General features: G+C 37.9%; 1 protein-coding gene across 1 annotated transcript in view; it reads left to right on the top strand.

Moving 5' to 3' along the window:
* Positions 1 to 24,596, top strand: part of AGGF1 (angiogenic factor with G-patch and FHA domains 1) — a 44,132-nt gene that overhangs the window by 5,029 nt on the left and 14,507 nt on the right. The window contains exons 3-8 of the mRNA XM_018053693.1: positions 1,001 to 1,203; positions 2,026 to 2,190; positions 5,871 to 6,059; positions 18,482 to 18,812; positions 19,874 to 19,985; positions 21,151 to 21,202. Coding sequence (XP_017909182.1) covers positions 1,001 to 1,203; positions 2,026 to 2,190; positions 5,871 to 6,059; positions 18,482 to 18,812; positions 19,874 to 19,985; positions 21,151 to 21,202 — 1,052 coding nt within the window. The remainder of the gene's footprint in view (positions 1 to 1,000; positions 1,204 to 2,025; positions 2,191 to 5,870; positions 6,060 to 18,481; positions 18,813 to 19,873; positions 19,986 to 21,150; positions 21,203 to 24,596) is intronic.

The following is a 24,596-nucleotide window of genomic DNA, read 5'->3' as shown; positions in this document are numbered from 1 at the left end:
TTTCTTTAAACTTAAAAAAAAAAAATATGTGTATATATATATATATATATATATATATATACACACACACACACACACCTACACACCCACCCACCCAACCCCCACCCCACCCCCCCACCCCCCCCAGATAAATAGAGCTGTTACAAAGTTGCCTTTTCTCTATATGACTTGGCATTTTCAGATAATCTATTTGCTCTTGTGGGAAAGCAGAACTTGTTGCTCTTGTAAATGCGCAGTATTGCTCCTGTTTTGAGTGGCATGTTCACCGAGTAGTTCTTGCTCTGCTGTAAACCGTCTCCTCTCTCCTCGCCTTACTTGTGACCAGGGGGTGTGTTTTCTTGTTGACGTATTACACTTAGTATCAGTTCCGTGTCAGTCTCAGGTCCTTCTGGGAGGAGGCTGGGCCTACAACCATGGCCTCATCAATGGCATGATGTTGGGAGGCAAAATTACTGAGCACCTGGGTTTTAACAAATAGAAATCACAAGAAATGGTCTTTCCCAATCAATTTTGCCTTGTTTATTCTGTGCACAACTTAGCAAATTATGGTATTATGTTTTTTAAAAAGTCAGCATCGTGACTGAAATGTGATGGAAAAATGAGCCCTTGACATGTTGTCTTTATTCCACTGTCGTTTGATATTCAACGCCACTAAGGTGTGCGCTTAGACATTTTTAAGAGTTGCTGACTTTTTTGGACAGAACACAACCTGTCTACCTGTTTTCTCTTTTTACTCTTGCTATGGAAAATCCAAATCTGCTCACCTTTTTTTTTCTTTTTAGCTTGACAGCTAGGGTACTGAAGGTGACGTTAGAATCAAAGATGTATCCTTCTGCAGATTTACTTGCACTCTTCATTTTAATCTGTTAAAATCTGTTTAATTGTAAAAATACAAGTTGCATGCAATGCGTGCTCTTTGGTGTTTGCTGGTAATGTTTTGGAATTAAGTTCTTTTATATACACTATTCTAATATGATACCACTTTTTGTTCTTGCAATAGATTATTACTATCAGACATACTATAATGAAGTTAATCTTTCAAATAAAGCATCTGAACTCTCAGTTCAGGAAGATAAGGATATCGAAGCTTCTACTTTTAATTCTAAAGACCAGTCTCACATACAAAATGATACTTATGCTGGTACTGATGTAACAGAAAATGTTAATTTTGGACAAGAGGACCATTTTGCCTCGAATTCACAGGTAATAGAGTGCTTTACTTGAAACCGTTATTACAGGAACTTGCTCTTCTTTGTTGTTATTATGGAGAAAAATAGAGTTATTTCTTTTATTGCAGGATATGCAAGGGTTGTAAACCTGCTGTAATTATGTAGTAAATTATACACTTTTTGAGAAACAAAAATTAGAACTGATTCATATGTGTTATTGTTTTCCTACTCTATTGTGTTCCCAAAAAAAAGTATGGTACACATAAACTAAAGCAAAATTTGTCAGTATGTTTTGACTCAACCAAAAAATCTTGAACAATCACAATACCATGCTCACACCAGCTTCTTTCAATGCTTCCTTTATGTCTAACATCATGCCGTTGTCAAATTTCCCAGAATGTTTTATAAATTAGTTTCTACAGTTTGTTTGAATCAGGATCTTGTAAGGTTTATACAGGGCAACTGCTTAATGTGTGATATAGAATTCATAGCTTTCCTCACCCATCTATTTTCTAAAATTGTTTCCTTTGCGCCTATAACTATTGAAGAATCCTGAACATTTGTCGTAAAGAATAGTTCCATCTGTACTTTGTGGATCGCTTCCCTATGGTATTAGATATTTATTTTTGAATAATGGTCACTCACTCACTCATGTCTTCAAAACGGGGTCAGATTTGAATTAACTGACATTTTTTTTTAATGGCAATCAAATTGTAATTGATAGCCATCCCTTTCCATTGCAGAAACTGAAGTCTTACATTCCAAATAGTTTATAGGTCTGTTTATTGTTCAAATTCTGTTACTTTTTTATTTAAGGATGTTTTTGTCCTATTTGACATGATTGTACCATATCTAGGAGCCAGCATCTGCGTTAGCAACAGAGAATACATCCTTAGAAGGTTCATCACTAGCTGAAAGTTTGAGAGCTGCAGCAGAAGCTGCTGTATCACAGACTGGCTTTAGCTATGATGAGAACACTGGATTGTATTTTGATCACAGTACTGGATTCTATTATGATTCCGTAAGTGTCTCAGACCTTTTCATACTGGATGGTTGTGTTCCTAGCTGCTTGAATGCTTAATATTAAACCTTAGGTTGAATTAAGAAAAGCAGGGAGCTGCATGTAAAAATTGTTTGATTCAGAGCTACTTGATAAGAATAAAGATTTATAAAATAGCTTATGATACTATACTTTTATGTTTATTTAATTAGATGAGTTAATTGTGTTATTATAGATTACTATTTTAGAGAGATCTAATAACCTTTACATTGTAAAGTAACATACAAAAATTAGCATATTTATTAATAAAAAGAGATGAGAACTGCATTTTGTAAAATGTTTCAGAACTTAACATTTTTTCATAGAATTTATACAGAAGTAACATTGTTAGTTCTAGGCTTGGCGGTGAGATTTTTGTTTTTTAATTGTTTCAAATACTTGTATCTTTGTGAATTCATTTTAGTCCACAAAGGAGTCTTTTTTTAAAAGTTCTTTATGGCATGTTTATTATTAGTGTTTTATTTTCTGTGTCCTTTAAGCATTCTACTTAAAAAAAAAATCGATCTGTTAACAGTGAGAACTAGGGAATTAGTGTGGAATCAGAAATACAGTGAACCACCAACTAGGACAAAACCAGAAAATAAAATTCTTGATATATAATGCAGTGTTTTGATTGTTGAAGATCTAGTACTGAGTTGGATTTTTTCAGCTTTTGATGACAGTAATGATGGAACTCAGCACACCCACATTCTTCAACCTCTGTGGTCTACAAATATGATCTGGTTCAGGAATTACAGAATGTAATGAGTGCCACAAAGTGGAGTAGATATTCACAATTCCAGTTATAGGAACTGCTATTAACTAATCTAGGGAACATAATGATAAGAGTAAATATTTTAGTTAGATAATCGATTTCATTAGCTTGTCAGTTGGCACTTGGTACAGTACTTTGTAAATACTTTGTAAAGAGAGAGTTTCCTTTCATAGGAGTATGCCAATTGAAAATGTTAATTAATACCCAGGAAATAAATGTTTAAACTCTTATTACCAAAGAAAATAATGATTAGCTAATTGGTTTCTAGGAAAATACGCGATTTCCAAGTATATGACATTAGCGTCTGCCATTCTTCCACCTTCCTTTCTGTAGCTTTCCTCCTGACATCTCTTCCGTAAATGCTTAATCACGTTCTGCAGGTTGTGTGTCTTTGGAGTAGGGGCGTCATTGTTTTGCCATTTTTATTTTGCTAGTTTTCATTTTATTTTAATTAAATAAAAATTTTCTTACATAATTGAAATGTCTGTATTTCGGGCTGAAAGGTAACAGATTAAAAAGATTTCAGTTGTAGAAGTTCTGTTATCGTTGGAAATAAAGATTTAAAGCTTCCATTCAGTTTTTTAGCTAAAGGAAGGATAGTGAGGATTATAAATATTTTTTGTAAGAGATGACAAAATGAATCAGTAAATTGTAATAGTATCAACACTTAGAAAAATAATTCTTTTTCAGGAAGCTTTAGTTGCTTAATCTCAGTGTATTGCCAGATGTTTCCAGGTCTGATCTGCATGGATTTATGATGTAAATAAGATATAGATGATTCAATCAAATCTTGGCCAGTTCAGTTCAGTCGCTCAGTCATGTCCGACTCTTTGCGACCCCATGAATCACAGCACACCAGGCCTCCCTGTCCATCACCGACTCCTGGAATTCACTCAGACTCGGCATCTATCAAGTCAGTGATGCCATCCAGTCATCTCATCCTCTGTCGTCCCCTTTTCCTCTTGCCCCCAATCCCTCCCAGCATCAGAGTCTTTTCCAATGAGTCAGCTCTTTGCATGAGGTGGCCAAAGTACTGGAGTTTCAGCTTTAGCATCATTCTCTCCAAAGAAATCCCAAGGCTGATGCCCTTCAGAATGGACTGGTTGGATCTCCTTGCAGTCCAAGGGACTCTCAAGAGTCTTCTCCAACACCACAGTTCAAAAGCATCAATTCTTTGGCACTCAGCCTTCTTCACAGTCCAACTCTCACATCCATACATGACCACTGGAAAAACCATAGCCTTGACTAGACGGACCTTTGTTGGCAAAGTAATGTCTCTGCTTTTGAATATGCTATCTAGGTTGGTCATAACTTTTCTTGCAAGGAGTAAGCATCTTTTAATTTCATGGCTGCAGTCACCATCTGCAGTGACTTTGGAGCCCAAAAAAATAAAGTCTGACACTGTTTCCATTGTTTCCCTATCTATTTCCCATGAAGTGATGGGACCAGATGCCATGATCTTTGTTTTCTTAATGTTGAGCTTTAAGCCAACTTTTTCACTCTCCACTTTCACTTTCATCAAGAGGCTTTTTAGTTCCTCTTCACTTTCTGCCATAACGGTGGTGTCATCTGCATTTCTGAGGTTATTGATATTTCTCCCGGCAATCTTGATTCCAGCTTGTGCTTCTTCCAGCCCAGCGTTTCTCATGATGTACTCTGCATATAAGTTAAATAAGCAGGGTGACAATAGACAGCCTTGACGTACTCCTTTTCCTATTTGGAACCATTCTGTTGTTCCATGTCCAGTTCTAACTGTTGCTTCCTGACCTGCATATAGGTTTCTCAAGAGGCAGGTCAGGTAGTCTGGTATTCCCATCTCTTTCAGAATTTTCCACAGTTGATTGTGATCCACACAGTCAAAGGCTTTGGCATAGTCAATAAAGCAGAAATAGATGTTTTTCTGGAACTCTCTTGCTTTTTCCATGATCCAGCAGATGTTGGCAATTTGATCTCTGGCTCCTCTGCCTTTTCTAAAACCAGCTTGAACATCTGGAAGTTCACGGTTCACGTATTGCTGAAGCCTGGCTTGGAGAATCTTGAGCATTACTTCACTAGCGTGTGAAATGAATGCAATTGTGCGGTCGTTTGAGCATTCTTTGGCATTGCCTTTCTTTGGGATTGGAATGAAAACTGACCTTTTCCAGTCCTGTGGCCACTGCTGAGTTTTCCAAAAAGTTTTTGGAAAAAGTTTTTCAAGATTTGGAAATCTTGGCCAGTATCTAATAAATGCAGATGATTCTATAATTTTATCTTTCTAGTTTTTATCTATAATTGACCAAAATTCTTTATTGCATGGCTGCTTTACAGTAAGTCTTATGTAGTTGCTTAGTGTAGAATTGATTAGTGAAGACAGTTGTTTGATTTCTTTGTATAGAATGTTATGTTACAGTATTCATGAGCTTAATTTTATTTTCAAATTTTCTCCAGAATTTTGAATCATGAACAGTAAGAGACAAATCTTTATGACACTGAGAGGAGAGCTTAGGGGTTTATACTACCAAATCATTACCATGTAATTATATAGATGATGAGTCTGGAATTGCTTTTATGTGGTCAGCTTTTTCTGATGCATGCCTTAGTTTTCATGACTTCTAAAGGTTTCTTGTTGAACCATCTGAAATTGCTATTTCTGTAAGCATAAACATGGTCAAATGTTGGCAATTATCTGAGATTTAATTTAATATATATATGTATTTATTTTCCACACTTGGAAAAGTAGAGGAGATATTGAATGGTATTTTGGAAAATTACAAGCATTTTTATTATGTTATCTTTTTTTTTTTCCAGAAAAAACTGTAATTCTTTAAAGAAACACATTTACTAGAAAGTTTAGTTTTCTATTTGATTTCATCATGAATAGAACTTACTGTTCCCTTCACTTTGAAAGGAAAACCAGCTGTATTATGATCCCTCCACTGGAATTTATTACTACTGTGACGTGGAAAGTGGTCGATACCAGTTTCATTCTCGAGTGGATTTGCAGCCTTATCAGACTTCTGGCACAAAACAAAGTAAAGATAAAAAATTGAAGAAAAAAAGAAAGGATCCAGATTCTTCTACGACAAATGAAGAAAAGGTAATGTCATCATAATTTTGAAAACTTACACAATGGTGGCATAGTTAAGCCAGATTTCTTTTTTTGCCTTCTGCTTTACTATTTGGCTACTCTGGGTCTTTTTGTGGTGTGCAGGCTCTTCATTGCGGTGTTTGGGCTTCTCTGATTGTAGTGCCCAGGCTCAGCTGGCCGGCAGCATATGGTATCTTAGTTCCTCCAGCAGGAATAGAAACTGTGTCCCCTGCTTTGGAAGCTGAATTCCTAACCACTAGACCACCAGGGAAGTCCCAAAGCCAAAATTTTTGATGAAACTGGAAATCATTTAGTAGCTCTGCTTTTTTTTTAAAATTTAATTAGAGTATCTTTGCTTTATAGTGTTGTGTTAGTTTGTGCTGTACGGCAGAGTCATTCAGCCACAGATGTGTGAGATGTGTGTGTCTCCTCTTCCTGGATTTCCTCGGCATTTAGGTCACCGCAGAGCACTGAGCAGAGCTCCGCGTGCTGTGTGCGTGGTTCTCATCAGGCGTCTGCTTTACACGTAGTAGCGTATCTGTGGCTTCCTGGTGGCGCTAGGGAGGAAATCTACCTGCCAGCGCTGGAGACTCAGGAAGCTCAGATTCAGTCCCTGGTTCGAGAAGATCCCTTGGTGTAGGAAACGGCACCCCACTCCAGGATTCTAGCCTGGAGAACCCCATGGACAGAGAAGCCTGGTGGGCTGCAGTCCCCGGGGTCACAAAGAGTCAGACACGACGGAGCAGCTGAGCACACACATGCAGTGTATGGATGCCAGTCCCAGTCCCCTACCCACCCTACCCAGTAAGTCTGTGTTTTAGATATAGCATTCGATTAGAATATTCCATTATATAATAATGAGGTGCCAGAATCTTACCGGAAGAAACTTTCACATGGGGAAAACATGGACTTTTTACCATTTCTCAGTTATGAGAAGCAGAAACATTCTTTTTCTTTTTTTCAGCCTGAAATTGACCACTGAAAAAATTTTTTAAAGTTTGAAGCAGGTAGATATAGGGCAGATAAAGTACTCTGTGTTGTGTAATTTGGAAGAAGACCATTCAGAGCATCTGTTGATACGCTGATGTCAGTGCACAACTCACAACACAAGAAAAACAGTTTATAAGCAGCTGTGGGTAAAAGTTCAACATTCTTAGTTATGTTGAGCAGTTACGTATGTTAGGAAACATAAGAAAAAAATCCACTGCTAGCAAATATAGGATATATATATATTTGTTAGTGTAAATTGGTATCTTTGGGGGAAATAGGTTGCTTGCTTGCATGTGTGCTCATGTCTGACTCTCTGTGACCCCATGTCTGTTTCTATTTTGTAAGCGAGTTTGTGTCATGTTTTAGATTCCATGTATAAGTGATTTATATAATATTTGTCTTTTTCTGATCTACTTCATTTAGGATAATAATCTCTAGTTGTATCCACGTTGCTGCAAACGGCGTGATCCTTTTTCGTGGCTGAGTAGAGTCCGTTGTGTATATATACCACCTCTTTATTAGTTGATCTGTCTGTGAACTTTTAGGTTGCGTCTGTGTCTTGGCTGTTATAAACAGTGCTGCTGTGAATATTGGTGTGTTTTCTCTGAATATCTGCCCAGGAGTAGGATTGATGGACCATAATGTAACTCTCCGTGTGCAGGCTCAGTCGTATCCCACTCTGTGCGACCCCATGGACTGTAGCCCACCAGGCTCCTCTGTCCATGGGGTTCCCCAGGCAGGAAGACTCGAGTGGGTTGCCTTTTCCTTCTCCAGGGGATCTTCCCAACCCAGGGATTGAACCCATGTCCCCTACATGAGCAAGTGGATTCTTGACCACTGAGCCACCTTGGAAGCCCAGTGTAACTCTATTTTTAGCATTTTAAGGAACTTCCATACTATATTCCATAGTGGCTGCACAACTTATATTCCCATCAACAGTACAGGAGGGTTCTCTTTTCTCCACACCATCTCCAGCATTTATTATTTGTAGACTTTTTAATCATGGCCATTCTGAACAGTGTGGGATGTTACTTCATTATAGTTTTGATTTGCAGTTCTCTAATAATTAGCGAAGAAGCATCTTTTCATGGGCCTCTTGGCTATCTGTATGTTTTCTTTGGAGAAATGTCTATTTAGGTCTTCTTCCCAATTTTTTTATTGTGTTATTTGTTTTTCTTTTCTTACTGAGTTGTATGAGCTGTTTATGTATTTTGGAAATTGTCATTAGTCACATCATTTGTGAAGATTTTCTCCCAGTCTGTAGGTTGTCTTTTTGTTCATTTATAGTTTAGTTTGCTGTGCAAAAGCATTTAAGTGTGATTAGATCCCCTTTGTTTATATTTCTATAGTTTTGAAACACTGACATATGAAAACATTGCTACTGTATGTCAAAGAATATTTTACCTATATTCTAAGAGTTTTATGGTATCATGTCTTAATATTTAACTCTTTAAGGCCATTTTTAGTTTATTTTTGGGTAGGCTATGAGGGAATGTTCTAAATTTACTGATTTTTATATGTGGCTGTCAGCTTTCCCAACATCACTTGCTAAAGAGACTGTCTTTTCTCCATTGTATATTCTTTCCTCCTTTGTTACATTTAAGTCTTTAATCTATTTTGAATTTATTTTTGTGTATGGTGTGAGAAAATGGTCCAGTTTCACTTTTTTGCATTTAGCTGTTTAGTTTTTCCAACACCATTTACTAAAGAGGCAGTCTTTTCCCATTGTATATTCTTGCCTCCCTTGTAGATTAGTTGCTCATATAAATGTGAGTTTATTTCTGGGCTCTATTCTATTGCATTGATCTATCTGTCTTCTTTTGTGCTGGTACCATACTGTTGGTTACTGTAGCTTTGTAGTATATTTTTAAATTAGAGTGCAGGGTACCTCCAGCTTTGTTCTTCTTTCTTAAGATTGTTTGGCTATTTGGGTTCTTTTTCTGTTTCCCTACAAATTACAGAATTTTTCTAGTTTTTTGAAAAACACCATTGGAATTTGATAGAGACTGCATTAAGTATATAGTTTGCTTTGGATATAGTATAGCCATTTTAACAGTATTAATTTCCCTAATCCATGAGCACAGTATATCTTTCCCTTTCTTTCATCAATATCTTAGAGTTTTCAGAGTATGAGTCTGTTACCTCTTTGGTTTGATTTATTCCTAGGTATTTTATTTCTTTTTGATGCAGTTATAAATGTGATTGTTTTCTTAATTTCTCTTGTAGTTTGTTGTTATGTATATAAAGATACAGCAGGTTTCTGTATTTTTATATATTTGTATTCTGAAGCTTTACTGAGTTCATATTAGTTCTCATAGGTTTTGGTAATGTCTTTAGGATTTTCTATCTGTTGTATCATGTCACCGGCAAACAGTGACAGTCTAACTTCTTTTCTCGTGTGGACTTCTTTTCTTTCTTCTTCTTGCCTGTTTTCTGTGGCGAGGACGTCCAATATTGTGTTGAATAGATGTGGCAAGTGTGACACCGGTCTTGTGCCTGATCTTAGAGAAGACGCTTCAGCTTCCCAGCTTTGAGTATGATGCTGGGCATGGTTTGTCATATGTATGTGTGTGTGCTGAGTAGTTTCAGTCGGGTCTGACTTTTTGTGACCCCGTCGACTATAGCCCACCAGGGTCCTCTCTCCATGGGATCCTCAGGCAGGAATACTGGAGTGGGTTGCCATGCCCTCCTCCAGGGTGGGTTTGTTATACGTGACCTTTATTGTGTTGAAGTACATTTCCTTTGTATCTACTTTGTTTAGTTTATCCTAAGTTGATGTTGAATTTTGTCAGAAACTTTCTCTGTATCTGTTGAGATATTCATATGATTTTTACTCTTCAGTGTGTTAGTGTGGTGTATCACGTTGATTGATTTGTGGGTATTGAACCATCCTTGCATTCCTGGGATAAATCCCATTTGATCGTGGTGTGTGGTCTTTTAATATATTGTTGAATTTGCTATGCTAGTATTTTTACATCTGTGTTCATCAGTGATATTGGCCTGAAATTCTATTTTATTTGTGGTGTGTTTGGTTTTCGTGTCAGGCTGATGCTGGCCTTATAGAATGAGTTCAAAATGTTCCTTCCTCTTTAACTTCTTAGAATAATTTGAGAAAGACAGGTTTGTTAGTTCAGTAGTTCAGTTCAGCTCAGTCGTGTGTGACTCTTTGTGACCCATGAACTGCAGCATGCTGAGCTTCCCTGTCCAGCACCAACTCCCCGAGCCTGCTGAAGCTCATGTCCATCAAGTCGGTGATGCCATCCAACCATCTCATCCTCTGTCATCCCCTTCTCCTCCCGCCTTCAGTCTTTCCCAGCCTCAGGGTCTTTTCCATTGAGTCAGTTCTTCACATCAGGTGGCCAAAGTATTAGAGCTTCAGCTTCAGCATCAGTCCTTTCAGTGAATATTCAGGACTGATTTCCTTTAGGATGGACTGGTTGGATCTCCTTGCAGTCCAAGGGACTCTCAAGAGTCTTCTCCAACACCACAGTTCAAAAGCATCAATTGTTTGATGTTCAGCCTTCTTTATGGTCCAACTCTCTTATTCATATATGACTACTGGAAAAACCATAGCTTTGACTAGACAGACCTTTGTTGGTAAAGTAATGTCTCTGCTTTTCAATATGCTGTCTAGATTGGTCATAGCTTTTCTTCCAAGGAACAAACATCTTTTAATTTCACAATTGCAGTCACCATCTGCAGTGATTTTAGAGCCCCCCAAAATAAAGTCTGTCACTGTTTCCATTGTTTCCCCATCTATTTGCCATGAAGTGATGGGACCAGATGCCATGATCCTCATTATTTGAATGTTGAGTTTTAAGCCAACTTTTTCACTCTACCCTTTCACTTTCATCGAGAGGCTCCTCAGCTCCTCTTCGCTTTTTGCCATGAGGGTGATGTCATCTGCATATCTGAGGTTATTGATATTTCTCCCAGCAATCTCAGTTCCAGTTTGTGCTTTATCCAGCCCGGCATTCCTCATGGTGTACTCATTACATGTAAGTTAAATAAGCAGGATGACAATATACTCCCTTCCCAACTTGGAACTAGTCTGTTGTTCCATGTCTGGTTTTAACTGTTGCTTCTTGACCTGCATACAGATTTCTCAGGAGGCAGGTTAGGTGGTCTGGTATTCCCATCTCTTTAAGGATTTTCCACAGTTTGTTGTGATCCACATAGTCAAAGGCTTTGGTGTAGTCAATAAAGCAGAAGTAGATGTTTTTCTGGAACTCTCTTGCTTTTTGGATGATCCAGCGGATGTTGGCAATTTGATCTCCAGTTCCTCTGCCTTTTCTAAATCGAGCTTGCACATCTGGAAGTTCTCGGTTCATATACTGTTGAAACCTGGCTTGGAGAATTTTAAGTATCACTTGACTAGTGTGTGAGATGAGTGCAATTGTGCAGTCGTTTGAGCATTCTTTGGCATTGCCTTTCTGGATGAAAACTGACCTTTTCCAGTCCTGTGGCCACTGCTGAGTTTTCTGAATTTGCTGGCATATGGAGTGCAGCACTTTAACAGCATCATCATTTATGTTTTTTAACTATTCCCTAAATGTTTGGTAGAATTCACTTGTGAGGTCATCTGGTCCTGGATTTTTATTACTTATGAGATTTTTGATTGTTGAATCATTTTCATTTCTGGTAAATGGTTCATTGATATTTTTTCTATCCTGATTCAGTCTTGGGAGACTATGTTTTTCAGGATTTATCCATTTTTTTCTGAATTGTCCATTTTATTGGCATATCATTGTTCATAGTAAACTCTTATTCTTTTCATTTCTGCAATATCAATTGTAACTTCTCCTCTTTGATTTTTGATTTTATTTATGTGGGTCCTCTCGGATGATGAGTCTGTCTAAAGGCTTAACAATTTTGTTTATTTTTTCAAAGAACCATCTCATAGTTTCACTGACCTTTTTTCTTTTTTTAATCTCTGTATCCTTTCTTCTTCTTCTTTTTATTGTCTGTACCTTGCAGCTTGCAGGATCTTAGTTCCCCAACAGAGTTTAAACCTGTGCCCCCCTGCAGTGGAAGCACAGAGTCCTAACCACTGGAAATCCCAGGGGTTTCTTGTATCATTTATTTCTATTCTGACTTTTATTGTTTCTTCTCTTAACTTTGGATTTTTTCCTTCTTTTTCTAGGTCCTTCAGCTGTAACGTTCGATTGTTTATTTGGAATTTTTCTTATTCCTGAGTTAGGCTTGTGTTGTTCTTAACTTCTTAGAACTGCTTTTGCCTTATCCCATGGATTTTAGATAATTATATTAACATTTTCATTTGTCTCCAGTAATTTTTTTCAAATCTCCTTTTTGAGTTCACTAGTGACCAGTTGCTTGTATAGTAGCTTGTTGTTTAGACTCTTATGTGTTTTTTGCAGTTTATTTCTTATAGTGGGTTTCTAGTTTTTCACTGTTGTGATTGGAAAAGCTGCCTAATAATTCAGTCTTAAATTTCTTTATTTGAAATTGAAGTATAATTGATTTACAGGATTGTGCTAATTTCTGCTGTACAGAAAAGTGACTCAGTTATACACACATATATATTCTTTTTTTTTAATATTGTTTTCCATTATGGTTTATCCCAGGAGACTGGATATAGTTCCCTGAGCTATACAGTAAGCTTTTGTTTATCTGTTTTAAATGTAGTAACTTGCATCTACTAACTCCAGACTCCCAGTTCATCCCCTTCCCTCCCTCTCTCCCCTTTGGCAACCACAAGAACGGTCTCTGTGTCTGTGAGTCTGTTTCTGTTTTGTAAAGAGGTCCATTTGTGCCATATTTTAGATTCTGCATGTAAGTGATAGCATATGGCATTTGTGTTCCTCTTTCTGACTTACTTCACTTACTGTGATAATCTGTAGTTGCACCTCAAGCCTTAGTTGCTTGAGGCTTGGTTTGTAGCCTAGCATGTCATCATCTTGAAGAATGTTCCATCTTCACTTGAAACAAATGTGTATCCCTGCTGCTTTTGGATAGAATGTTGCCTGTGTCTCTGTTAGGTTCGTTTAGTCACATGTATCATTTAAGGCCAGTGTTTCCTTACTGGTTTTCTGTCTAGATGATCTGTCCATTGATGTAAGTGGAGTGTTAACCTCCTCTACTACTGTGGTGGTGTCAGTTTCTGCCTTTATGTTCGTTAGTATTTTCTTTATGTACTTAGAAGGTGCTTCTGTGTTGGGTACATAGATATTTATATATACAGTTGTTATATCTCCTTGTTGGCTTGATCCCTTTAGCATATAATATGCTGCTTTGTCTCTTTTTGCTGTCTGTTTTGTCTGAAATAAGTATTGCTCCCCCAGTTTTCTTTTTATTTTCATTTGTATGGAAAACCTTTTTTTCTGTCCCCTTATTTTCAGTCAGTGTGTCTTTAGATCTGAAGTAAGTCTCCTTTAGGCAGCATATATGTGCGTTTTTGTTTTTTTAATCCACTCAGCCACACTTGTGTCTTTCAGTTGGAACTTTGCGTCCGTCGGCTTCTGAAGTAATTATCGGTAGGTGTGTGTGTACTGCTGCTGTGTTGATTGTCTTGAAGGGGGGTTGTCTTTCCTTTCTGGTTCTGTTTCTTTTGCTCCCTTCCCCTGTGATTTGATGACTGCCTTCAGTGTTACGTTTGGATTCCTTTCCTTTCTGTGTATCTATTACTGAGTTTTGGTTTTTGGTAACCATCAGATTCATTCATATTGACAACCTATATGTATGTGATTGGAGTTTCCCAGGTGGCGCTAGTGGTAAAGAACCTGCTCCACCCGCCAGTGTGCAAGACATAAGAGACCTGGGGTCATGAAGGTCCCCTGGAGGAGGGCATGGCAACCCACTCTGGTATTCTTGCCTGGAAAATCCCATGAACAGAGGAGCCTGCAGGGCTACAGTCCATAGGGTCGCAGAGAGTTAGACATGACTCAAGCAACTTAGTGCAACAGCGCATAGATGTGGTTATTTTAAGTTGATGATTTCTTAAGTTTGAACGCATTCTGACTGCTCTCTGTTTTTACTGTCCTTGCCCCCTACATCTGTGTCTGTGGTCGCATTTTGTGTTTTTGCTTTGTTTGTCCCTTAACTGCAGATGTGGCTGTAGGTGATTTCACTGCTTTCGTCTTTTAGCCTTTCTACTGGCTTCATCATCGTCACTGGTTGACCTGCTGCCTTTACTGTGTGATTGCCTTTACCAACGCGACTCTTCCCTTCACGAGTTTCATGTTTCTAGATGTGGCTCTTTGATTTCTACTTAGAGAAGTCCCTTTGATATTTCTTGTAAAGCTCTTTTAGTGGTGTTGAACTCTTTTAGCTCTTGCTTGTCTAGAAAGTTCTTCATCTTTTCTCCCAATCTGAAGGATAGCCTTTCTGGGTAGAGTGTTCTTGGTTGAAGGTTTTTTCCTTTTATCACTTTGAATATATGGTGCCATTCCCTTTTGGCCTGACTTTTCAGTTCTGCTGAAAAGTCAGTGATAGCCTTATGGTAGGTCCCTTGTGGATAACTAGTTGCTTTTCCCTTGTTGCTTTTAAAATTCTTTTTCTTCGATTTTTGCCATTTTAATTGTATTTTGTCTTCATGTGAACTGCTTTTGGTTCATCTTGTTTGGGACTCTGTGCTTCTTGAAACTGGATGTGTTTCTTTCCCCAGGTTAGGGACATTTTCAGCTATGATTTCTTCACATATGCTTTGTGGTTGTTAGTATGCTTAATATTGTCTAGAGGTATAAACTATACTCTTTTTTTGTTCTCTCTTCAGCTTGATGATTACTACTCTTTGCCAGATTGCTGATCTGTTCCCCTATATCATCTAATTTCTTATTCCTTCTAGTATGTTTTCATTTCAGTTTTGTATTCTTTAGCTCTGTTTGGTTCTTCTTCATGTTTTCTAACTACTGAAGTTTTATGTTCATTCATTCTTCTGAGTTTGGTGAGCATCTTTATGTTCATCACCTTGAGCTTTTTGTCCAGTAGATTGCTTATCTCCATTTTTTTTTTTTTTGCTGTGATTTGACTTGATTTTAATTGTATTCTTTGAAGTATGGGAACATCTTATAAAATAGTGGAAAAGTCCTTTTTAAACCTGTATTTTGGAAGAATGTTCTTTTCTGAGGTTATGTCGTGTCCTTTTGTTGAGAACATATTCCTCTGTCTCCTCACTGTGCTCTGTTCACTGTATTTATTTCTGTGTGTTAGGTGGACTTCAAGGTGGGTAGGTTGTTTATGTTTCCCGTCTTAGAGAAGTGGCCGTATTTAGCAGGCCTCCTCTGAGGCCCAGGCAACACATGCCCTTGTGTTCACCAGGACTGTTTTCTCTGGGGGTGTTCCCTGTGTGGGCTGTGTACATCCTTCTGCTGAGGTGAGACTGATGACTGTGGGAGCGCTGGAAGGCAGGGCTGGCACTCTCCCTGGCCGGCTGTGAGGTCGTGCCTCGCGTGGTGCCTGCAGGCCCAGTCAAGAGAAGGGTGGCCTTCCTGTGAAGTTGACCGTGTGACCCAGGGGCTCGGGGCTGTTCCTGGCCCACTGGATGAGTCCCTGTGTGGCTCTCTTCTGGAAAGCCAGGGGCTTGTGCTGGCCAGCAGGTGGGCAGGGCAGGGATGCCAGCACTAACAGACCAGAGGAAAGATTCCAGAAAGATGTGTTCCCATTCCACTGGTCCTGGGGTAGAACAGATTCCCCAAAACAGCTGACCCAGGCTCCTTTCAAGCTGCTACCTCCCTGTCGAGACCCAGAACGTGTGCCATCTTACATGTGCCTCAAGAGCTGAATCTTATTCCTGTACCTCTCCAGTTCTCCTGAACAGAAGCTCTCCTAGTTTTTCAAAGCTGTACATTCTAGGGGCTTGTCTTTTCAGTTCAGGATCCCCAGGCTGGGGAGCCCCATTTGGGCCTCCCACTCCTCACTCCTTGGAAGGAACCTCTGTGCTTGGGATATCCCTTCCATTTGTGGTTTGCCAACACAGGGGTATGGGTCTCCACCTCTCCTACCCATCTTGTGTGGTTCCTTCTTTCTGTCTTTAGTTGTGGAAAATCTTTTCTGCTAGCGTTCAGGAAGGTCATTCTCATAGATAGTTGCTCTGTAAGTAGTTGTAATTTTGGCGTGTCCGTGGAGGAGATGAGTTTAGGGTCTTCTCACTTCACTGTCTTGGCCACTTCTGTTCTTGAATCTCAATTCTCTATTTGATTTGTTTATTTCTCTATTATTTTCACTGACAGTACCTAAGAATTGAAGAGTAAGTAAGAAAAATGTCGAAAATTATTTCTCTTTTTTGTCAGAGACCTCTGTGCTAGTGACTCCTACCTACTACTAGTCATTGAACTGTTTGAGAGAATATGTTGATGAAACTAGTTCTCCCAGCAAAGCAAAGAATATATAGGGGTCCTCAAATGGCCTTTTCTGACAAACTAGATGATGAAATTTGATAGCATTCTGTGAGATTTTGGTCCAGTTTAGCTCTCATAGCCATTCATCTTTACCATCCTTCTGTAAAGATATGTTAATTTAGGACAAGGACTTAAGAAAAATACTAATAAAAATTTTGAATTCCCCAAGGATTATAAAAGGTAGTTGTGTCGCATGGGAGGAAACCAGTTTTAGGACATACTCATCCTTTTCTTGAGTTTTAAGATATTCTTGGGCCTCACTTTTTGGAAGTACAGAGTATACGGATGGAGAAGGAAATGGCAACCCACCCCAGTATTCTTGCCTAGAGAGTCCTGTGGACAGGGGAGCCTGGTGGGCTGCTGTCCATGGGGTCACACAGAGTCGGACACGACTGAAGCGGCCTAGCGTGCATGCATGCCTTGGAGAAGGAAATAACCCACTCCAGTATTCTTGCCTGGAGAATCCCAGGGACAGAGGAGCCCGGTGGGCTGCTGTCTGTGGGGTCACACAGAGTCGCACACGACTGAAGCGGCTTAGCAGCAGCAGAGTATACGGAAGGAAGGAAGTAGGGTGAGGAGATTAGAGTAATAACTTGAAATGTGCATATATGCCTGATGTAGGCCCTGGGCCTTTCTTTTATCTTAATGGATATTTATCTAACATTCGAGACTGACAGTTTTAAAAAGCAGTACCTATTTCTGTTTCGCTCATTTTCCTCTACATGTGTTGTCCTATAAATAATAATAATAATAAAATATATAATACTGGAAACTGCTTTTCTTTTAATCATATATACATCAGGAAACTTTTTGGCTGTAGTTTACAGTGGTCTTTAAAGTTCCTCATAGCTTTCCAGGAACTTGCTCTTGTTATTGTCCTTGGTGAGTTTGTGTTGCTGGAAATATGTATAGTTTAGCATGCTGTGAATGTTTAGCAAGTCTTCAAACTGAATTTGTGCTACCATTAAAAATATGTGTTTAGGATGCTCTTGTATTTTATAAAATAACAGCAGAACATATGACTTCACCTCATCATGTTGCCCTAAGGTAGAAAGAAAACTAGAGTGTGTTACAAACTAGAGGAAGATAACTGCTTTTTCTAAAGTTAAAATAATAGATATGTTCATTTGTCCTAGGGTATGGCCAATATGCATGTATAATAAATAATAAAAGGCTTATGCCAGTTAAGTTGGAAGTTCAGAATAAAGAGATGTAATTGACTCATCTGTACTATTTTCTGTGTTATCAAACTGACTCTATAAAGTATTTTAGCAAAACTTCAGTTCTGATATATTACGTACATTTAGATCTTTAAATCCCTGCTTTAATTAGTGCTAATTCTTTATGTCATGTATGTTGACTTAATAATTGACTCAAAGTTCAAAAAGAAAATTTAGGTTTAGTTGTATTCTCTAGGCCTGCACTGTTCTGCCAGCTCCATGTGGCTACTGAACACTTTAAATGTTGCTAGGGTACTTTACCTAGTTGAGTATAAACTATACTCAGTTTTGAAGACCTGGTACAGAAAATCCATATAAAGTATTGGTAAAAATTTTTATGCTGATGAAATGTCATCTTTATATATAATTAGTAATATTTTGTAAGTACTGGGTTAGGTAAAGTAACAAAATGAATTTCACCAGCTTCTTTTTTTACCTTTTTAATGACCCTACTAGATAATTTTAAAGCATATATATAAATATAAAACTTGCATTTTATTTTTGACAGCGTTGTTCTAGGCTCTCACATGATCCAAGCAATATGTGATGAGCACCTGGATTGGGACAGTTAAGAAGATGATACTAGATAAGGAGAGAAAATTGGGGTTAATTTTAAACATAGTCTATAGCCTCAGTAATTGATTCCATGGAGTGGTTCAGGAGATGTCAAAGACTTTTGATTTGGATAAGTGGATGGTAACATCATTAAGAAAGGGAACATAATAAGAGAAAGAGGCAATAGAGATAATAGCTGTTGTTATTTCACTGAACACATGTTTTCACTAATTCATTGAGACATTTAGGGTTAAACATTATAAGATGGTCATGTTTAAGATTCTTCTCTCTTGTTCCCACCTCTTTCCAGAATTTGAATTCAGAAGATCAGAAAACATCCAATATTGAACATATAAGCTGCAGCGAGGGAGAAGATTTTGCAAATGTGAAAAAGAAGGCCAAAATAGACATCCATTACAAAAATAGTCCCCCCAAATATACTGTTCCAGTGAGTGCAAAGACTGTAGAATCTCCTCTTAGTGAAAACGTTTATAATTCGGCTTCATTTAAAGATGAGAAAATCGTAGACACTGATAGTGAGCCTGAAGAAGGTGAAATTACAGACTCTCAGACCGAGGACAGCTACGATGAAGACACTACCAGTGAAGACAACGCAACTGCAGAAGATACTGAGGATGAAGGTGAGTAGACAGGCATTATTCACGGCCATTGTAAAAGTACAGCACAGTAGTTAAAAGCGTTGGTAGCCCATATATTTGCCAAAAAGTGAGCTGATTGTTTTAAAGAGATTACTTTAACAACATTATTAAAAATGATAACTTTGGTCATACTTACAGTAGGGTGTGAATAAATGACTACTGCTTGGATCCTAAAGTTCAATTGCATTGAATGGCCTACTCAGTAGAACAAAAAACCAAGTTACTTACTCTTTCCTAGAATCTGTGCTAAGTCTATTTTAATGGGTTAGATATTTATTGTCCACTTTTGTAGTTGAGAGAGGGAAGGCAGTTGCCTTTAAAGAGTAGGCCATTAATTCAGCTACGTAGGTATTACGGTAAATCTGATTTTTTTTTTTTTTACTTGATATAATGACATACTTTGAAAACTCAGAATTTTGTAGTAGTGTATACAAGCTTATTTTGTTCTTAATGGAATTTCCTCTCATTTTTTTCTTAAAAGGGTAGACTCAGTTTTTCTAACTTGAAAAATGCTTTTTTTGGGGGCATATTTTCAAATACCAATACCTTAAAAAAGAGAGAGTTGATTATTTTGTAATTTTGATAGCTGCTGTATATCTTTAGGTCGATTATTTTAAATTGCCAATGTTGTTAAAACTTACTTATTGTGCATGTCACATAGCAGAATTTGAGAAGGTTGTTTTAAACAGAAGGAAGATTTTTGATCAGTTTGTTTTAGCTTTATGCCTTTCTTGGAGAAGGCAATGGCACCCCACTCCAATACTCTTGCCTGGTGGGCTGCAGTCCATGGGGTCGCGAAGAGTCGGACACGACTGAGTGACTTCACTTTCACGTTTCACTTTCATGCATTGGAGAAGGAAATGGCAACCCGCTCCAGTGTTCTTGCCTGGAGAATCCCAGGGGCGGCAGAGCCTGGTGGGCTGCCGTCTATGGGGTCGCACAGAGTCGGACACGACTGAAGCGACTTAGCAGCAGCAGTATGCTTTCTACTATTCCCTGGGCATTTGTTATTTTTGAATTAATACTTACCTGTTTTTTGGCAGATGAAGAAAAAATCTGGCCTCCGTGTATTAGAGTAATTGTAATTAGATCACCTGTGTTGCAGACAGGATCACTTTTTATCATTACAGCTGTAAATCCTGCTACAATTGGAAGGTAAAAATGTTTACCATTATCGTATTCTGTTTATTTTTCTTATTCCAATTATTAAATATGTGTGGTACTTGTAGAATAGACAAAAAATGATATCCTTGTTCCTCCCTCTCTCACTCAGAAAATATTCTGACACTTACCTTTTGTCATGCGGTTTTGGAAGTCAATTGCAGACATAACTTCATTGTCCCTAAAGCTGTCTGCTGATGTAAAGAGTTAAAATCTTGGTGATACCTTCCACAGAGATTTCATCATTTTCTTACCTTTGGTATTGCTTTTTTTAGGCCTAAGTTACTTATTTAAACCCAGTATGACCTCCTCCTTTGATCCTTTTTCTTTACCCCTATGTAACTAGAGAAGTAGATTTTAATCATGAGTACGATAATTTCCTTTTTTCCCAACTGGAAAGGTAATATATCTTTAATTCAGGTTTCATACAGTATCTTAATTTTAAATTCTCGGAAAATAGTATGTTCCTTTTACACGTAGTAATAGAAGTGGGAACATAGTCAGCAGGTCTGGACTGACATCACCACGAAGGACATTTGGTCCTGCTGGATGCTCACTAGCCTGTGACAGATGTACCAAAACCGGGGTCCCCATCCCCTGGACCTGTTAGGAGTCGGGCTGCACAGCAGGAGAGGAGCGCTGGGTGAGCGAGGAAAACTTCATCTTGTTTACAGCTGCGCCTCATCACTCGCAACACACTTCAGATGTCACTGTTTGCCGTCACCTCCAGATGGGACTATCTAATTGCAGAAAGCCAAGCTCAGGGCTCCCACTGATTCTACATCATGGTGAATTGTATAATTATTTCATTCCATATCACAATATAATAATAATAGAAATAAAGTGCACAGTAAATGTAATGCACTTGAACCATCCCAAATACCCTTGCCCTGGTCTGTGGAAAAACTGTCTTCTACGAAACTGGTTCCTGGTGCCAGAAAGGTTGGGGACCACTACAATTACCTTATGAAAGAGTTAAGGTAATTCTGGGACCTACTTTCAAACATGAAATTTAGAGTAGCATTACGGAAACTGGGTTTAGTCTGATAGGGAGACTTGCATCCTAATATATCTTTTAAAGCAAAATTATCTTTAAAAAAGTTCTTTAAATATGCTTCAAAAAGTATTAAAGGCATTTCAATTTTACTTAACTCTGCAGAGAAAAAGATATGGAGCATACTCTCCGAATCCCTGAAGTTGGTGTCAGTAAGGTAAGTTCTTTGATTTTTCAGATACAGCCCCCTCAGTGTGACTTTGTAAATCATCATTATGGCAGAAAGCTAGGGTTTTTCAGATGAAAAAGAAAGGTTAATAGTCAGTATAGTAATGGTAATGAAAGTAATGCAGGTTGTTTATGCCATTACTTGAGAAAAAAAAATTCTCCATCAAAATTTGCATGAACTAAAATAATGTTTAGTTTTTAACTGTCTGGAGCAGGAGTGGAAAATGTAGACAAAGTATTAAAGTAATACCTGTTTAGCAAATACTTACTGAGTGAAGTCAATATGCTGGATATTGTGGTAGTTCAAAGATGAGTCATATGTGGATTCAGGCTACTTTAGTGCATAGTTACTTTAAGCCCATGGTATTTTTCAACTCAAGAATAATCTATCCTCTACCCCTCAAGGCTTTTTCTAGTTGATTTTACAGCTTTTCCTAGTTGACTTTCTAATGGTTTCAGGAAAAAGAGCAGTTGAGTGTTTCAAAACAAACAAAAAGAACAGAGTTACAGCTAAAGTTATAAGATTTAACTATCAAAAGTCTCATTTATCTTTTTTCTTTACTACATTTTCTGTGGTTTCCCCCTTCCCTTTTATAACTGTTATGTTTTTTTGACCTTTCATCAACCCCATTTTGTTTCTATTTAATGGATTATAATATGATTCTAAACTGTATTTTTGTGATTTTTGTCTTTTTGGAATGAAATTTGTTTTTTCATTATTAGTTGAAAGTCTGATTTTTTTACTTTGTTTGGATTCACTCAGAGGGAATGAAGTCCTTGTAATCTTAATTCAGACCAAGTTATCTTCCTTTTTCACCTTCTCATGATGCTTGGTTTTGCTGCCTCCAAAGAAAAACCTGTCTATAACTTAAGTAACAAAGATGTCCTTCTACTTCAGTCTGAAATGTAGGTAGTTCTCTGGTGGCATTTCTGCTTTTCCTTTCTTTGAAACAAACATGTCCACTGGTGGGGTAGGTAATTTGTTAGTTGTGTGAAATCAGTTTGACAGTATATATCACACATATCCAGATATATGAAAAAGTTAAAGTCAAAAAACTCCAACATATTTCATATTAATATTAGGAGAAAAACCAGAAACTAATATTTAACCAGTGTATAGGAGAGGATTTTCTAAGTTTAAAAAAAGAAACAAAATCACAGAAGACGAGGTAATTTTGAATTATTTAAGTAAGAAATAAATTTAAATGGCAGTCTAAGATAATCAGATCTATATATCCCTTATATTTTAAGAGCTCATATAAATTCATTTTTTAAACCCCACTATGATACCAACAGGTAAATGAGTGAAGGACATAGATAAGTAATTCACAGTAGAGGAAATATGCTTAACTTGCGAAAACCATTCAATATTTGTAGTAATTCAAGAAATACAGTTGAGACCAAAGTGTTAGTTTTCATTCATCCCGTTTATTAAATATCTTTCCTATTGAGAGCGTAATTTAGAAAGGTCTTTGGAATAAGGTTTCTAGTCATAAGATTTGAAGTTATTTAAACTCTTTGATATAGTTTTTCTAAACAACCCAATTGAAAGAAATGTATGAAGGACATGAAGAGAAAATTTACAGAAGGTGAAACCCAAATGGCTAAAAATATAAGAAGAGATTTCAGCCTCGCCTGTAACTGGGAAAATGCAAATTAAAACCACAGTAATGAACTTTAATTTCACACTTGATATGCTTACAAAAGCTAAAAATTCTGACAATACAAAGTGTTATTTAAAACTGTATAGATCAACAGAAATTCTTATAGATTGGTGTTGAGACTGTATATTGGTCCAACCCTTTTGGAAAATGATATGTGTGTGCTTAGTCACGTCTGACTTTTTGCGACTCCATGGACTGTAACCCACCAGGCTCCTCTGTCCATGAGATTATCCCACAGCAATATTGGAGTGGGTTGCCATTTCCTACTCCAGGGGATCTTCCTGACCCAGAGATCAAACTTGCAGCTCCTGCGTTGGCAGATGGATTCTCTACCACTTGAGCCACCTGTGAAGCCTGGAAGATCGTATGGCAGTATCTAATAAAGTTTGTTTGCATGTAGATGGCTTAGCAGTTTCATTCCTAAGTGTACCCCCAGAGAAACCCTTGTATTGTCCACAGGAAGAGTGCATGGACAGGGTTGTTCATAGAAGCATTTTGAAAAACAGTAAAACCTGGGGAAAAAACCTGGCTGTTGTCATTAAAAGAATATGTATTATAGCTTATGGTACAGCCACAGCTGCACTGCAGCTAGATGGTATTCAGCCAAAGATGCAAGATAAAGGAGATAAATACTGTTAGTATACATTTGTCAAAGCTCATCAGACTGTTGGAGAAGGCAATGGCAACCCACTCCAGTACTCTTGCCTGGAAAATTCCATGGACAGAGGAGCCTGGTAGGCTACACTCCATGGGATTGCGAAGAGTCCAACATGACTGAGCGACTCCCCTTTCACTGTTAGTTTCATGCATTGGAGAAGGAAATGGCAACTCACTCCAGTGTTCTTGCCTGGAGAATCCCAGGGGAGGGGAGCCTGGTGGGCTGCCGTCTATGGGGTCGCACAGAGTCGGACACGACTGAAGCGACTTAGCAGCAGCAGCAGCAACAGCAACGGTTGTGTAACCATTGCTGCAGTCAATTTTAGAACATTTTCATCACTTTGGAAAAAAGTTTCATACTCAATAGTAGTCCTTCCCCATTCCTTCCTCACCTCCCACAGCCCTAGGCAACCACCAGTTTACTTTCTGTTTCTGTGGATTTGCCTGGTCTTCACATTTCATGTAAATGGAATCATATTAATAATACGGTATGTAGTCTTTTGTAACTAGCTTGTACACTTAGCTTGTCTTCAAGATTCATCCTTGTTGTAGCAAGTATCAGTACTTCACTTGTTTTTATTGCCAAATAATACTCCATTGTTCAGACACACTATAGTATTTTGTTTATCTGTTCATCAACTGTTAGACATTTGAATTGTTTCCATTTTTTGGTTATTAAGAGTAATACTGCTAAGTTTGTTTGGAAGTGTAGTTTTCATTTCTCTTGATACCTACCTTGGGGTAGAATTATTGAGTCATATGGTAACTCTGTTTAGCATTTTGAGGAACTGTCAAACTTCCCCACAAAGCAGCTGCATCATTTTATGTAACCACCATCCATGTATTGTTTATGAAACTGCAGCTCTATATCCAGTTAAACGCACGTGTATTGAGTGCGTGCCTAATATATGTGAAGCACTGTATTATATGCTAAGTGGTAAGCAAATTGTCAACTAAATGTAAGCAATAATTGTAAGCAGTACAGTGGCCTTCACATATACAGTACCTCTGCATAGTTTAAGTGTTACATAAACAAAGTGCTGTGGAGCGGGAGGGAGTGAT

Source organism: Capra hircus, chromosome 10 (assembly GCF_001704415.2).
Source record: "Capra hircus breed San Clemente chromosome 10, ASM170441v1, whole genome shotgun sequence".
Classification (NCBI taxonomy): Eukaryota; Metazoa; Chordata; class Mammalia; order Artiodactyla; family Bovidae; genus Capra; species Capra hircus.
The sequence above is the reverse complement of the archived record's forward strand: the minus strand, read 5'-3'. Positions and strand labels throughout refer to the sequence as shown.